Source organism: Macaca fascicularis, chromosome 6 (genome assembly GCF_037993035.2).
Source record: "Macaca fascicularis isolate 582-1 chromosome 6, T2T-MFA8v1.1".
Classification (NCBI taxonomy): domain Eukaryota; kingdom Metazoa; phylum Chordata; class Mammalia; order Primates; family Cercopithecidae; genus Macaca; species Macaca fascicularis.
This window is the reverse complement of record NC_088380.1, coordinates 167,379,658-167,397,217: the sequence shown is the minus strand read 5'-3', so window position 1 is coordinate 167,397,217 and position 17,560 is coordinate 167,379,658. Positions and strand designations below refer to the sequence as shown.

Sequence of the window (17,560 nt, the reverse complement as noted above, 5' to 3'; positions counted from 1 at the left end):
ACAGCCTCATGGAAAACTCAACCTCTCTATCTTTGAGGCTCTTACCTTATCTCTAGAGAGATTAAACACGGACATAAGAAAAGTGAATTTAAAATAGAGGCCAAAGCAAGATGCCAGTGGGGAGGTAGACAGAGCCAGACACCACTACTGCCATTGCCACTACCACCTCTGCTCTGGTTAAGATCTCACTGCCTGAAAGAAGCTTTTCTGGCATCAGATCCCTGGGGTAAAATAGAGGAGCCAGAGCAAGAGAAAATACATAAACCAAAAAATAAAATATAGGTCAATATGTAGTGAATTCCAAAGGGATGGTTCAAGTGGTAACTTCTACAAAGATGTGAAAATTTGGAAATCCATGGGTCAGATCCAGTTCTTCCTCTTTTTTCTTCTAAAAAAAGAATAGGAATAAAAGAAAAAAAAATAGGTCACGCATCATCTTTGCTTTATCTTGAAAAATCAAGAGACTTGGCAAACTAGACCAGTATTGGAGCATTGCACTCAGCAGAGCAGTAGCTACCCTTTAGATAGGGGTAGGACTTGCTAGGTCTCATAGCTCCTACCACCCCATAATGTCCTCATCTCTACCGTGGCCCACCTTCCTCATTCACTTTACATGCCTGACTCCTGTGGACATTCTGAGTTAAGAATCTGCTATTGTGGTTCAGGAGAAAGAATTCATTGTGAGCTATATAGGATCTCATGGACAAGTGGGACTTTCCATGGTTATTGAAGTAGGATTTTGGTAGGTAGAAGAGGATTTTTCAAGCACAGTGTGATCAGAGGAATACAGGAGGAGTATACATCCAAGAGGCAGCAAACAGACCACCAGGCTGAGCTGAGGGTCCATGTTGAGAAGTATGGGAATAAAGAGTGAAAATGCAAACTGTTAAAGAATCTAAATGCCAAATAATTGATCACGCTAACAATGGCTATCTCCCGAAGGTTTTTTGAAGTCAAAAATACCAGGAGGAAATGGAGTTTTAAGAAGACTGTGCAGGTGATACATAGGGTTAGAAAAAATAAAAAAGGTGACAGGCAACAATATTAGTTTACAGCTGGTACAGAAATTCAGGATTGAGGGGTAGAGGGTCTCAGCATGGCTGGAAGCAACACAAATGGTGGGAAGACACTGAGAGTGAAGAACTGTCAGCACCTGGTAATGGATGGATATGTGGCACTGCGAGACAGGAAGGACTCAAATAAGAATTGGCAATGGCCAGACCTGTGGGAGAGGAAAACATGTTGGATGCAAGACTGCAATGAAGCGGCATCATCCTTTCCCCAGGCATGTGAAGATTCTTCTGGAGTGGGCTTCCTTCCCAGAAGAGACTCTCATTCTGGCCTTTCTCTTCCAGGTAAAAGATGTAACTCCCGATAAAAACCTACTGACCAAGGTTCGAGATGCTGCCCTGTGGCTGGAGACCTTGTCAGACAGCAGACCTGCCAAGGCTTCCCTCTCCACTACCTCCTCCATTGCTGATTTCTTCCTTGCCTTAACCATCTGCAACTCTGTCATGGTGTCTACAACCACTGAGCCCAGGCAGAGGGTAAGGACCAGCGATCGCTGGGGGAGGAGGGTAAAGGAAGTAGAGAAGTAGAAGGCAGAGTAGGGGCGAGGGGAGAAGTTCTGATCAGGGAGACATGAAATTTGGGTTCTAGCAACAGTGTCATTTCATCACAGTGAGACCTAGAACAGGTCTCTTTACCCTCCCTGGGTCTGTTTCCTCATTTTTAAATAAAATGGAAAAAGATATATGTGAGCTATCTATGTAGCTTTCAAACTTTGTCTATGTGTCTGTAGGTAGACATTAAGAGTTAGTGATTACTGAGCACTTGGTTTTATGCGAGGCTCCATAGCCAGCACTTTACCTGTATTATCATTTAATCCTCTCAACCCAGCAACTCTATGAGGCAGGACCGTGGATTTAACAAGCGAAGAAATGGTGGCTCAGAAAACTCAAGTAGGGCAATGAAGGACATATGGCTCATACATCTACACGATTCCATAATGGTTTCTAGTAATATTGTGCTATACTGCTGTTTTTATATATGGGTTTAAAATAGTTAATACTGTGTGTGATGTTCTTCCCATGGGGAAAAAAAATGCAGCTGAATGGTCATGTATGTAAAATTATACTCTAAACTCTACTGAAGGTGAATTTACCTTCAATCTTCCACAGACTCTTAGCCAAGTGCCGCTGTGAGTCACTGATGAGAATAATTAGGTGGTACAACTTGCAACTATGAAACCAAGACAAGAAGTTTCACCCAGACACTTAAACTACAACCTCCCTTCATTATGCCCAGATTCCAAACCACCCTGAAAATCACCTGAGCACTGGAAAGTCAGCAAGTTATCAAAAGTCTTCAGGAAGTTTTAGGAGGCAGAAAGCTTTATCTTAAAAATTAACTCATTTTTAAGAGGGGAAGAAGTACCATTTGGGGAAAGACAGTATGCAACTCCCAATTTTCAGGTTAATGTGGGAGCTTCAGCTGGCAGGTAGCTCAAAAGTCCAGCCTCTGGAGTCGAGCAGACCTGGGTTTGAGTTACAACTCTACTCCCTACACACTGGGTGATCATGGCCAATTTATGTAGACTTTTTGTACCTCAATGTCCTCAGCCATAAGTTGGGTTGATGATAGCATCCCATAGCATTATTGGGAGGATGAAATGAGATACTGCACTCAAAGATAAAGCAGAAGCATTCATGGTGAGAGTTCAGGAAATGTGAACCCTTACTATGAGTTTCTGATTCTCATCTCCTTTTCCTTCCTTTGTCCACGCTCAGAGTGGGACGACCAAAAGATAGTGGAAAATGACCATTGTCAATGCTTAGAATCTCAGGGCTGGAGGGAAACAGCTGGCCTCACTTATTGCAAAAGTACCTTCATATTCTGCATAGGACAACTTGGTATTATTTCCAACATTGAGACTAATGTCCTACTTTCCTCCTTTGGCCACAAGGTCACCATCAAACCCTCAAGCAAGGCTCTGGGGACATCCCTGGAGAAGATTCAGCAGCTCTTCCAGAAGTTGAAGCTATCGAGCCTCAGCCAGTCATTCTCATCCACCGCACCCTCTGACACAGACCTGGGGGAGAGTTTAGGGGCCAACGTGGCCACCACGGACTCAGATGAGAGAGACGATGCGTCTGTATGCAGTGGAGGTGACTCCACCGATGACGGTGGCTACAGGAGCAGCATGTGGGACCAGGGCGACATCCTGGGGTCTGGGTCAGGCACTTCCTTGGAGGAGGCATTGGAAGCCCCAGCTCCAGACCTGGCCAGGCCCGAGTTCTGTTACGAGGCTGAGAGCCCTGATGAGGCCGCCCTGGTGCACGCTGCCCATGCCTACAGCTTCACACTAGTGTCCCGGACACCTGAGCAGGTGACTGTGCGCCTGCCCCAGGGCACCTGCCTCACCTTCAGCCTCCTCTGCACCCTGGGCTTTGACTCTGTCAGGAAGAGAATGTCTGTGGTTGTGAGGCACCCACTGACTGGTGAGATCATCGTCTACACCAAGGGTGCTGACTCGGTCATCATGGACCTGCTGGAAGACCCAGCCTGTGGTAAGTCCTGCCTTACCAGGGTTCCAGGCACAGAGAGTTCCATAGTTGAAGAAGCAGTGTGGAATGGTAATAAGAAGCTCAAGTTGTAGTGTCACCTGGTACAGCAGGTCCCAGCTGGAATACAGACCTACAAGATGCTTTCCTCAAATATCCTTAAAACATGGTGCATTTTACATCTTCTGGACCTAGGGAATCAGTGTCCATTAGTATATTTAAATACTATACAGTCTTGTAGCAGATAAACATCTTTAACTTCATCCCAGTTTTCTAAACTCATTTGAACATGGATTATGCACACAGTCTTTTGCACTAGGGCATCCATTATCTTACCATGGAACACATTGTGGTCCTAACTCTTCATTTTGGGGAAAAGCAAACTCAACTCAGAAAGAAAAGTGACTTACAAGAGGTAACATGGTTAACTAGTGTTAAATCCCAGACCCAGGTATCCTGAATTCCAGGTCAGAACTTGTTTCATGCTGCTAGAATTCTGCACTGGGCTTGGTGCACCCTGGGAAGCCTCAGGTGTTCCTCTTTATTATCCTTTTCCCCAGCCTCCCCCAGATGGATTTTCATAAACTTGCACTGAGCCAGAAAAATGTTCCAAAGTCCCTACATATCAGTGTCCAATTTTGGAACAGCATGAATTAGTGTGCAGCCGCTTCCTGATTGCTAACAAGAAGACAGCTATGGGGCTATGATTCTCCCAGGATAGTAGATTCCAGCCAAGCTTCAGAATTGCCCAGGCAGCGCTGTGCCTCCTGCATTATCAGCTATGGATCAGGGCCAAGAGGTTTATGGGGATTGATTAGTGTGTAGAAGGGGAAGGGAGCTAATTAGTTCTCTTTATCCCCAGACTCTGGCAGACAAGTGAATTCAGTAATTCTGAGTCAAGGGAGCCACGGCACTCTATCCCTCAGCAGCAGTCATCCAAACTGCCCTGGAGATGTCTCTTTATTTGCTCCTCACCTGATTGCAAAATGGATTAGAGATGCTTTCAATAAAAGACACACATACAATGTTACTGTAAGAATTGAGAAGCAAAACCTTGAAAGGAGGGAGGAAATAACCTCAGGTTTAATTATATTTATGGTGTTTAAATGTTCAATTCGATGCTGAGGTTCCTGGCAGCCTAAGCAAGAAGGTAAACTCCAAGACTTGCAGGTAAAAGACAAAAAGGTTTAACCTCAGGAGCTGGTGTCTTTAAAAATAAAATATTGTAAATAGTGCTGAATCAGGCGATGCACAAATGAAGACTATGCTTAAGGCACCAGGAACACCTGAAAAATGAGAAAATAATCTTTGAAACAAGTTTTATATTATATAAAAACAGCCTTGGAGTAGTATCATGGAAAAATCAGAGTTCTATTGGACTTCATTATACTTTTCTGTTAAGAATTATATTTTTAATTTTGCATTATATATACAAGGATGGGTGAGGTATACAAATTCTGTTCAGTCTTAAGACCTCTAAAATTCTCAATCCAGCCCTGGTAAGGAATGATTCTGAAGGCTAGCTCAGTTTCACAAGAGATCGGTAAATGATGTCTGTGGCAGCTTAAAGGAAGTGGTGATGGACTCAATCCCACCCCACATCAGCCAACCCTGGCTGAAAACTTATTATAGAATTAGATAAAGGAATTGGAATTTCAAGAGAAAAAGACAAATTACCTCTGACAGAAACTTATGTAGAACTTTACAAAGGGGACTTTGAGCAACACACACATTTTTCACACTAGATTCATAGGAAATGCAAAAAAAAAAAAAAAAAAAAAAAGTTTTCTCCAAACCTATTTCTTGCATTGAGAGAAGGCCTAGCTCAGCAAAACAAATGAGGAGAAGAACTCAGCTAATGAGATCCAGGCTTGTAGATGTCTTGGGACCTAACTTGATATAAGACTTCAAGTAGAAGACAGAGAAGATGATAAATAGTCTTAGAGAACAGTTTCCAAAGTCAGTTGGCCATCCAGGAATAAACTAAAAACACCTTAGGTAACAAGATTCAAACTTCTAGTCCCCTGATTCAGTTGGGCTGTCATTGTACCTGAGAATCTCAATTACTAAATTCCCAGGCGGTTCTCATGCAAACAGCTGTTTGGGAACAGTACCTTAGACCACCTACCTCCCTTACATAGCACTTTACTCAGCCAGGCTTTTGATGAGAAGATGTAGAGAGCAGACAATTTAAGGACTCCCTGCATTATCTTCCAGGGCAACCTGGCAGGAGAGCTCCTTCATGTTTCTAAGGTGGGCTGTAAGGGATTCCTTCTCTAAAGCATTTGTACTCTACTACACAAGATTCCAGGGTGTTGGGGATGGGGATCCCTGAGCATTTGTACATGGCCTCATGTGGGACAATGGTTATTTGACAGTGTCTGACATGAATGTGGAAAAGAAACTGAGAAAAATCCAAGCCCGGACCCAAAAGCATCTAGACTTGTATGCAAGAGATGGCCTGCGCACACTATGCATTGCCAAGAAGGTAAGAACAAATTCTTCCAAGCATGCTTTGAATAGCATTAAATAGCTGAATGACCTTGACCTTGCTTCTTTTTCTTTATAAAAGACCATTGGAGGTGGTTGTTTTAACATTTTTAAGATTTGCCGTTCTGACTTGCCACAAAAACCCAAGACACTGACAATTTTGTTGAAGTCAAAATCTGAAGAGCTAGGTCCCATATCTGTGTGGCTTTGCCATGCCCTGCTTTTCATTATATGTGTAATGGGTAACACACAGCTGATAACATTTTTTCAGTTATGATTTTGCTTTCCAATTATATTTTTTAGACATGCATTATTTTCCTTTCAATTTGGGGAGCTTTTATATGGTCACATAAAAATCTAGATTTCCGATTTCTTTTAAAAATTTAGAGGATCTGGCCAACTCTGTTTTCATTCTGGAATGGCAGCAATCAGCTACAACCAGGAAGTTGATTCCTATGATGAGGGGTATGTTCAGCTGTGTTCTGTGGTTGGCCACAGTCGGTACAACTCCCTATTACATTGCACTCAGCCCAGCCATAGTTTTGTAGATTACCTAACTCATTCTCCGCAAGATCTTTGACTTTGTAGCTTCTTTAAGGCAGGCAGGCAGGCAGGCAGTGAGGGCTGCAAATTGCAGAGTGTGGACACCGGATGAGTCACCTAAAAGCAAAGCTAATAGGGTGCTACGATGGGCATACACTTCTAGATAGCTAGACATGGGTTCTCTCACGTAAATGCCCAGGGCTTTTCATGTCTTTTATGGTTCTTAGGGTAACATTAGAGATCAGGAATGCCCACTTTAAAGCCAGAACCACCGGGGTACTAGTCCCAATCTCACTACTTTTAGATGTGTGACCTTGAGCAATTTCTTCACTTCTCTGAGTTTTATCTGTAAAATGGTGCTAATCAGCCCTCCCTCATGCAGTTGCCATGGAGATTAAAGTAACCACATGTGCAGCACCTGGGACAGCGACAAATGCTTACCAATACTCAATCGGAACTACACCCGTACCACCATTTTCTTTTTCATTATTATTATACTTTAAGTTCTAGGGTACATGTGCATAACGTGCAGGTTTGTTACATATGTATACTTTTGCCATGTTGGTGTGCTGCACCCATCAACTCGTCATTTACATCAGGTATCACTCCCAATGCCTTACCACCATTTTCTATTGAAGTTATTTGTGCATATTTTGCCTCCCCTAATGGACTACGCATTCCTCAAAAGCAAAAGGCCTACTTGTGTCCCTTTGGTTTTCTCTATAGTGCCATGCAGAGGGACTTGAGGAATATTTGATGCTTGAACAAAATAATCTTTCATTGCTATAAGACACAATATGCATGTGATGTCAACAGGAGGGTCTAAAATGGGACTCTGAAGGAAGAAGATGTGGCCGCTAGCTGGATTGTTGCAGCTACTGGGCAGTCCATGTGTATGACACCATGCCTGGTGGAGTGCTCTACAGGTTATGCAAGATTTGGCTGCTGCTTTCTTTCCAGCCTCATTTTTGAACTTACTTTCTCCATCTTTCATTCAAGGAACAGAAGGAAGGCCAAGTTCATTGCTGTTCCACAGCCTTAACTCTTGATCTTGCCCATGACTGACCCTCTGTCATTGGATCTCAGCTTGCAGGTCATTTTGTCGAGGAAACCTAAACTTCCAAAAGAAGGCAGCCCCCTATTCAGTTACTCTTCTATCCCATCACACTTTCTCATATCAGTCATTTTCTGCAAAGCATTCCCTGAAATAATTATTTTAAATTATTTATTTGTCTAATACCTCTTACCCAGCAGCATATAAACCCAGGCATACAGGGACCTTGTCTGTCCAGATCATCTCCAGTGATCTGAGCACAACAGATTCTTAGTGATAATGGAACACAAGGATAAATCTTCATTGATTTACATATTTTTTGAAAAAATCATTGAGAAGAAAGCCCCATCTAATTATGTAGGGAAGTTCAAACAGGCCAATAGGAGGCCCAGCAGGTGGGAAGAGAGAGAAAATTATCTTGTTGATCCACCCAAAATTGTTAAGGAGCCTTTTCCTATCCTGTAGGTTGTAAGTGAAGAGGACTTCCAGAGATGGGCCAGTTTCCGGCGTGAGGCTGAGGCATCCCTCGACAACCGAGATGAGCTTCTCATGGAAACTGCACAGCATCTGGAGAATCAACTCACCTTACTTGGTAGCTAAAAATAAGCCGTCATTATAGGAAAAAAGGAATGCAGCCAGTTGAGAAGGGAGCTCTTGGCCCCGATTATGACACTACTAATATGTCTCCATTAGCAACCTTCCCTGGGGTTCCCTTCCAGGTATTTGGCACAAATGGGCCGTGCCAATACCCAACCCAGAAGCCACACACAGATTCCTGAGGATGCTCTGGGAGCATTCCTGCATTCCCTGCTGGAAGAAGCCTCTGAGTTTGGCTGCTTTTCCAATAGCACACTCTTCCCTTCATTCAAATGTTTGCTAAGCACCTACTATGTGCCAAGTGACATGCTAGGCTTTGGGGCTGCAACAAGGGACAGGAGCCAAAAAGTCTGCCCTCCCAGAGCCTGGAGTCTAGTGCCGATACCAGATGATTGAGCAAGCAATTTCAACAGACTGTGGTGAGAGCTGGGCTAGCAGATGGGCCGGGTGGGATGGAAGCACAAAGTAGGAGATGCCAGCCTAGCACAGGGGTGAGGGAGGGTCTAGGAAGGCAGTGAACTGAAAGCAAGAAGAGAAGCTGGTCAGGCAGAGAGGGAGGACCCAGTTGAAGGTCTGGAGGCTGGTGGGAAACAGAGTTGGGGGAAATGATGGAAGGCAGGAATGATCAGCAGGACCCAGATTATGATGGGCCATGTCAATCAGCTGCTAAAAGTTTGGAGAGGGCAGAGGGTGAAAGCAGGGACAGATCTGTGCTTTACAAAAACTGCTGATTGCTGCAGCATGGAAGTTAGATTGCTGTGCTGAGAGAGAGATGAGAAGCACAGAGACTGATTAAGAGACAAGCTGTGCTTTCTGTTGGAGGAAAAGCATTGCTAAGAAGCAAGGGGGAGCTTTATTGAACAGGATTAATGTCCTCACGCCTGGGGAGCAAAATCTTGGTAAGCAATGCCCAAACAGCATGCACTGGCCACATGGCACAAAGCCTTCTTTCTTCTTGGTGGACAATGTTGACCTGGGGATGAGGACCAAGTTCTAGACAGGGACACACTCCTCTGAGACTTGGCTTCTCCTCTGGATGAGTCACATGCCTCTAGCTGCCCAGCCAAACAGGAGTTCAAAGGGAAATATCCAAGGTCGCTGTAAAGTAGGATGGCTGACAAGCCGAGGAGGCGGAATGGGGTTGGGGAATGGAATGCATTAGCTCCCCACATCTTTTAGCCTTTGGTTTCCTATGTCTCGGCTGCAGAAGCCTCTGCTTGCTGCCTCATAAGGTCCCCTTTAAAGCTGAACACAAGAACTCACTTGAACAAGAACCAGAGAATGGCTGGGCCAGACAACTCTACCACATGATAGCACCAGGAAGTCATCCCATTCAGGCACCTGATCCCTTTCTCCCTTCCCAGAGGATTCTTCTGTTTCGGGACAGCACTCTAGGCTCACTCTATGAGAGGCGTTCCTCCGGTTCTGCTGTGTGAAGAGAACACACTTGTCAGAACCTGCTTGGCTTCCCCTAGTTGGGAAAGGCTTTCACAACCTTCCTGTTTCATTTTCTCTTTCACACAAATAAATGTGTTTTTCTCCTCTCTCCTTCACTCTGCCTCACTGTAATAAGTGAGCTTCCTCTCACCTTCCAGACTAACACTAGTAGGGGAAGATGAGGCCCCAAGCCATCACTTTTTATGGGGTTGTTTACCTGTGCATATGGCCCTCAAATGCAAAACAGGCACATTTCAGGATAGTGGGGTTCTTTGTCTCCCTTCAAGATGGCTTGGAGAGGAGGGCTGAGAAGAGAATTCCACTTTCCACCGAGAAACTGGCACACCACTAAAAAGCTGCAATGCCTTCATGCGGTCTCAAAATATGAAATAATCTTTTCAATATGCATCCAACGTAATCGCTTTGCCAACCTATTGTCACTATGGATTATTAAAAGAAACAAAATGCCGTGCTCCTGCCCAGAGTGAAATGGGTAGCCATTAGTCTGTGATCTGAAATGAATCTCAATTGAAAAGCAGATTTATTTTTGCTTAATCACTTAGCAACTATTCAATATTTGGGTATCTATTCATCAGGGCTGGTGCAAAGCTTGAGATCCTTCAAAAATTATGGAATCTGCCTGTTTAATTTCCTCCAAGAATATTATCAAAAATGTGAGTCCCTATTAATTCTGCTTTGATCAGTTGCAGGGCAAAGATTTCAGTCCTTTCACTTCTATTCCTATTGCTGCTAGGCCAGTCCAGGCTACTGTTGCCTCTCCTCTGCAGTCCTGCCTGGCCTCCTAAGTAGCTTTTAGCTCTGAATCTCATCCTGCTTTTCCAATCTCCAACCTATTCTCTTCTCTAGAATGATATTCTTAAAAGTCAAAACTGATTCTGTCACTCCCCAGCACAACACCCTTGAATAGCTTTCGTTACTACCAAATAAATTGCAAATCCTTTGAGGCCCTGACAAGGCTCTGCACAATCCAGCACCCCTAAGTTCCTTTTCTGGCCTCATCTCTCACCTTGCTCTGCCTCCATTTCTGCATCTTCCTCTACTCTAACCTCTGGGACTTCGCACACGCTGATCCCTCAACCTGGAATTTTCCTCCTCTGCCACCTCTTTGCATTATCTCCCAGGTCTCACTTTAAGTAGCACTTCCTCAGCAAAGCCCACCCTGATTTTCCAGGTGAAGTTCAGGTCTCCTGGTATATATTTACAGGGTACCTTGACTTTCTCTCATTATATAGCTCAATTATAAATTATTATTCAATGACCATTGAACTCAGAGGTAGAGACCAACTCCATCTAGTTCACTGTTATATCCTAGGTGCACAGCCTAGCACAGTGATGCTATGTAATAAATGTTGCCTGCCTTCACAGGGCTTTGGGGAAATTAAGCAACTACTCTTTTACCACAAATGTGAACTCTGTTGTCTTTGATCACTCCAGGAGCCACTGGGATTGAAGACCGGCTGCAGGAAGGAGTTCCAGATACGATTGCCACTCTGCGGGAGGCTGGGATCCAGCTCTGGGTCTTGACTGGAGATAAGCAGGAGACAGCGGTCAACATTGCCCATTCCTGCAGACTGTTAGATCAGACTGACACTGTTTACACCATCAACACAGAGAATCAGGTGAGGTGATCCTCTGTATTGATATCTGCAGATATCAAAGTGTAGAGCAACCCCTCGACCAAGAGGATACAGGCTTCTAGGTGGGATTTGGGTATACCAGGGAAGCACCCAACCCCCAACAGCTCGCTGAATCTTGGAGTCTGGAGGACCCTGGAAGTCATCCAGCCCAATATCCTTTATCTCATCCCCATACATGGTTGGCTGCTCTCTTTTATATTACTTCTGGCACTGCTTGTTAGAAAGTTTTACCTCTCCCAAATTCTATTGCTGGTCCAGTCTCCCCATTTCCCCCACAGATAAGGAAACTGAAGACTACTGGGGCTAAGTCACTTGCTCAGGTTTACCCTGCTTGTTTCTGATAGGTAGAACTAAGTCTAGAACTGAGCTAGTGCTATTTACATTCTACCACACTATTTGCCTATGGAATCTCAACTATTTAAGACTAACTTATCCATTGAAAAAGTCCCAATTAAATTGAAATTATTCTGAGCTTAAATTTTCAGCATCAATTTATATGTCAAACTGGTCTGCCACAGAGTAAAAACCTGAAAAGAATAATGCATGAAGCCAATATGTTTTTATGGGATAAGAGAAAGAATGAAGCAAAGTTCTAAAAATGGCACTTTTCAACCAGAATAGATTACGAGTGGCAGGGAGTGAGATTTGGAGAGAAGACTGGGAAAGCTGAAGAGGCATATTCAAAGCTATAACACCATTTTGATTTTAGGGGGAAGTATCTGTTTTCACAATTCAAAATGCAGAAAGTAAAGCGCCACCACATGTTCTTGGCTGATGAAGGTGGGGGCTGGGCATTGAGATGTGTGCTCCTATCAGAAGGAAGCAGGGGTTGGATTACACAGAGGATATAAACCAGAAGAGCACTCTACTGCAGGGGTGTGGGCATAGGGCTCCTAGGGCACCTACACCTAGGACATACCATAGAGAAAAGAGAAGATGGAAAGAGGAAAAGAAGGAGAGAAGACACTGGATTCTAAGTTTTGCCTGAGGCTGATGTAGACCTACAGTAGAATGTTGGGGAGGTTTATATTTCATTTTTACTCCATGAAGCAACAATATACACCTCTTTTTAAAAAATAAAACTAGTGTAGATTATGAAAAATGCCAGAGGATCTTTAGATGAATTGGAAAAATCATTTACTTTCCTGTCAGGTGCACAGATTGTTAGATTAAACCTTAATGAATTTTCAAAATGAAAATAAGCTCAGGGAAAACTTGGGTTTTAATATTGTGCTTAGGAAGGAAAGTAATTTTCAGCTTGCTTGAGTGCTTGATCCCCATGCCTGCCTGTCCTGCTTGTAATGGAAATTTGGTTTGCAATGATTCTTTCACTCCAGGTAATTCTAGAAGGAGAACATCTGCAAACCAGTGAGGCAGTCAGCCAGAGGGAGATCTGCTCGTTGGTTAAACAGCCAAAGCTCCTAAGGAACAGTCAGCCATACTCCACCTTTAATTCAGTCAATGACAGTTCTTTCTGTCCAGCATCCTCCAGGATAGTGCCTGAATCCTCAGCCATGCCTACACCCTTGGGCTCACTAAACCTGTAAGATTAGTCTTTTCGTCTCTTTACCTGGGATGAAAAATAAAATGTTAAGCCAGAAACTGGGGAAATATACTCTTAGTTTATTTAAACCCTAGTTTAATGTAGTTACATATTTCCTCCAAGGTTTTTAATTTGCCTAATTCACTATAAATTGATTTAGGATTACTATCTCTTTGCTAGGTGTATTAAAGCAGTAATGAAGTTATGGGATCTACCTAGACCTCAGAATTCTCATCCCAAAGATGAGAGAATTACTAATCACTGATGTGTTCATCAACCAAGGAATTTTAAAAGGAACTAACGTATTAGATAGGAACTAATACTGAAACCACTATTATTACTATTGTAATAATTTTGTTAATAATAATTAACAACATGCATTGAAGTTTTAATATGGTTCAAACGCCATTCTTCTTGAACTTGTATTCGCCTCATCTGTAAAACAGATGAAAACTATTAACTTCACAGATTACTGGCAGGATTAAATAAGATCACAGAAGAAAATGACTTACTTAGTACAGTACCTATGTTAGTTATCTATTGCTACATAACAAATAACTCCAAACCTTAGGACCTGAAACAACAGACATTTATTATCTTATGGTTTCTGTGGATTAGGAGTTCAGGGGCATCTTAGCTGGGCATTCCTAGCTCAAGGTCTCTCTTGAGGTTGGACTCAAGCTGTTGGTCAGGGCTGTGGGCTCATCTGATGGCTCAACAGGTGGGTGGTTTGGGCATGGGAAGGAGTTCTGCTTCCAAATTCACCCACATAACTGTTAGCAGGCCTGTTTCTCACTCTGTGGGCCTCTCCACAGGACTGCTATACAACATGATAGCTGGTTTTCCTCAGGGCTAATCATGCAAGAGAAAGTGAGAAAGAACACCAAATTGTAAGCCACTGTCTTTTTATAACCTAATATGGGAGGTGACATCCCATCACTTCTGCAGAATTCCCTTCATCAGAAAGGAGTCTCTAGGTCTAGACCACAGTCAATGAAAGGAGACTACACAAGGGCATGAATACCAGGAACTGGAGATCACTGGGAACCACCATCTTAGAGGCTTCCTACCACAGTACAGGAGGTATTCTAAATGTTCAATGAATGGTAATTATTGTACTATTTTAAAAGCTGGAAATAAGTAAATTCAGAGATGACTTAATTTTAAAGCTTATGTCTCCAATGACTTGCTTTAGTCATACATTGGAGGAATTTATATAATTGGTGCCAGTCCCAGCTTCCAAAGGACTACTTTGATCTCTTCCAGATAAGTGCCTCTGGTATAAGCGCACACTCCTAGAACTGCTTCCTGTGGCCCCCCTGGGCTCTATGCATATTCTAGTGCCTGCAACACTCAATTTAGCATCTTAAAGGTAGGCACAGGAATAATAAACTATGTCTTTGTTCTTTCCAAAATAAGTTATGCCAGGACAGAGTGCAGTGACTAACACCTGTAATCCCAGCACTTTGGAGGCCAAGGCAGATGGATCACTTGAGGTCAGGAGTTCAAGACCAGCCTGGCTAAAATGGTGAAACCCTGTCTTTACTAAAACTATAAAAATCAGCCAAGTATGGTGGTGCATGCTGGTAATCCCAGTTACTTGGGAGGTTGAGGCACGAAAATCACTTGAACCCTGGAGGCAGAGGTTGCAATGAGACGAGATCATGCCACTGCACTCCAGACTGGGTGACAGAATGAGACTCTGCCTCAAAACAAAACAAAACAAAAAAAAAAAGTTATGCCAGACATTTTCCCAGACAGAAATCTCAAGATCAGTGTTCCCTAACCCTGGCCCTTCAGAATTGCTTTCACAATATTTTCCAAAATCTGTATATGACTTGTACTGTTTTTTTACTTAATAAGTTGACTCACTTTGCATATTATTTTTAGAAGAAACTTTTAGCACTTCAATAAATGTAAAATCATCATCCCTTGCCATGGATGAAGGAACACTGTAAAATGAAGACCCATGTGAAGAAAACAATGATATTAAAATTGATTAAATTAATTCAAGATGGATTAGAGACTTAAATGTTAGACCTAAAACCATAAAAACCCTAGAAGAAAACCTAGGCAATACCATTCAGGACATAGGCATGGGCAAGGACTTCATGACTAAAACACCAAAAGCAATGGCAACAAAAGCCAAAATAGACAAATGGGATCAAATTAAACTAAAGAGCTTTTGCACAGCAAAAGAAACTACCATCAGAGTGAACAGGCAACCTACAGAATGGGAGAAAATTTTTGCAATCTACCCATCTGACAAAGGGCTAATATCCACAATCTACAAAGAACTTAAATTTACAAGAAAAAATCAATCCCATCAAAAAGTGGACAAAGGATATCAACACTTTTCAAAAGAAGACATTTATGCAGCCAACAGACACGTGAAAAAAATGCTCATCATCACTGGTCATCAGAGAAATGCAAATCAAAACCACAGTGAGATACCATATTACACCAGTCAGAATGGCGATCATTGAAAAGTCAGGAAACAACAGGTGCTGGAGAGGATGTGGATAAAAAGGAACACTTTTACACTGTTGGTGGGACTGTAAACTAGTTCAACCGTTGTGGAAGACAGTGTGGTGATTCCTCAAGGATCTAGAACTAGAAATACCATTTGATCCAGCCATCCCATTACTGGGTTTATACCCAAAGGATTATAAATCATGCTGCTATAAAGATACACGCACACATATGTTTATTGTGGCACTATTCACAATAGCAAAGACTTGGAATCAACCCAAATGTCCATCAATGAGAGACTGGATTAAGAAAATGTGGCACATATACACCATGGAATACTATGCAGCCATAAAAAGGGATGAGTTCATGTCCTTTGTAGCGACATGGATGAAGCTAGAAACCATCATTCTGAGCAAACTATTGCAAGGACAGAAAACAAAACACCACATCTCACTCGGAGGTGGGAACTGAACAATGAGAACACTTGGACACAGGGCAGGGAACATCACACACCGGGGCCTGTCATGGGGTAGGGGAATCAGGGAGGGATAGCATTAGGAGAAATATCTAATGTAAATGACAAGTTAATGGCTGCAGCAAACCAACATGGCACATGTATACATATGTAACCTGCACATTGTGCACATGTACCCTAGAACTTAAAGTATAATAAAAATAAATAAATTGATAATGCTGTTTTCTGCGACTTTATTAAAAAGTGATGTTCAGAAAAGTTGATATCAAGAATAAATTTGAATCAAAATATGACTATCTTTGATATAATCAAAAGTAATGGAAGAAAAAAATTGAAAAAGGAAATATTTTCTCACTATATTTCAAGGCAAACATCAGAAAAAATTAATAAGCTTATTTCCATCAATAAGAGTTTCATAACCAAAGTCCGTTCAAACCAACATGATCAATGCTTCATGCCACAGTTCTTAGCACCCTTCGTGGAATACAACAATGGAAAAACACAGGGACAATGTATTTTTTCAATTAGGAAGCCACAGTTGAAGTAGTAATGATCCTGACTCCACTACTAAGTTTGGATGATCTTGGGTGAGTTATTAAAGATCTCATTTCAATCTCCTCATCTCTAAGACTGGGAATACACACCCTATCTACCACACAGGAATGTTCTGAGGAACAAAGGGGAACTTAAATGACCTGTGAGAAATAGAAAGCACCATACCAGCATGATATATTATCATTATTTACCATCATATTAGTATTATTTATTATGCCATCCTTGTATCTGTCTCCATCTTGCTGAGCTATTTTCACTCCCACTCACAAGCAGTGTCTTCTATTTTGTCTGTTAATTTGGTTCCAAATTAATATTCCTTTGATGTTATGTCATATATTGCAAAGAAATGTAAAAATTGAGAATAGCTTATAAGTAATCTCTATGATAGTAGATTTTTATGACTATCTCACTAAAGAATAAAGTGAAATTGTTAACATGCATTTCCAAGGTTGCTTAAAAATACTGTATTATTATGCCTCTTTATAGGAGACCTGTGAATCCATCCTCAATTGTGCATTGGAAGAGCTAAAGCAATTTCATGAACTACAGAAGCCAGACCGCAAGCTCTTTGGGTTCCACTTACCTTCCAAGACACCATCCATCACCTCAGAAGCTGTGGTTCCAGAAGCTGGATTGGTCATCGACGGGAAGACATTGAATGCCATCTTCCAGGGAAAGCTAGAGAAGAAGTTTCTGGAATTGACCCAGTATTGTCGGTCCGTCCTGTGCTGCCGCTCCACGCCACTCCAGAAGAGTATGGTAGTCAAGTTGGTGCGAGACAAGTTGCACGTCATGACCCTTTCCATAGGTACCCATCATACTGAGATGCGGGTGGCACCTTGGCAGGGATGATCTGATGAAAGACCGGACCAGAGGTGGGAGGTCAGGTCTCAAAGTCAGAATGCTTAGGCTGAGAGTCATTGTCTTAGAGGGAGAGAGTTCAAAATGACAATCAAGATGCAGCAACTAGGGGATGAAGTGGGACAGTGCATCAGAGTTCCTGGAACTAGCAAGTCAGCTAAAGATAAATCAGGATTTAGATGGAGGTCAAAACCAGCAGAGGCCTTGAATTCAGTGCATCCGGGTAGTTCAAGAAATGTTGCCATCAATGATATATACTCAGACCATCTTAATTCTGGGATTCAGATCATTCTCCCTTTCATACTTTGTGCA

General features: G+C 42.5%; 1 protein-coding gene across 2 annotated transcripts in view; it reads left to right on the top strand.

Annotated features, from left to right (window-relative positions):
* The window catches only part of ATP10B (ATPase phospholipid transporting 10B (putative)), a 273,772-nt gene that overhangs the window by 216,812 nt on the left and 39,400 nt on the right, over window positions 1–17,560 (top strand). For both annotated transcript variants that reach the window (XM_005558441.4, XM_073994704.1), the window contains 6 exons: window positions 1,356–1,547; window positions 2,966–3,569; window positions 5,942–6,051; window positions 8,116–8,242; window positions 11,140–11,324; window positions 16,874–17,195. In XM_005558441.4, the coding sequence (XP_005558498.3) occupies window positions 1,356–1,547; window positions 2,966–3,569; window positions 5,942–6,051; window positions 8,116–8,242; window positions 11,140–11,324; window positions 16,874–17,195 (1,540 nt within the window). The remainder of the gene's footprint in view (window positions 1–1,355; window positions 1,548–2,965; window positions 3,570–5,941; window positions 6,052–8,115; window positions 8,243–11,139; window positions 11,325–16,873; window positions 17,196–17,560) is intronic.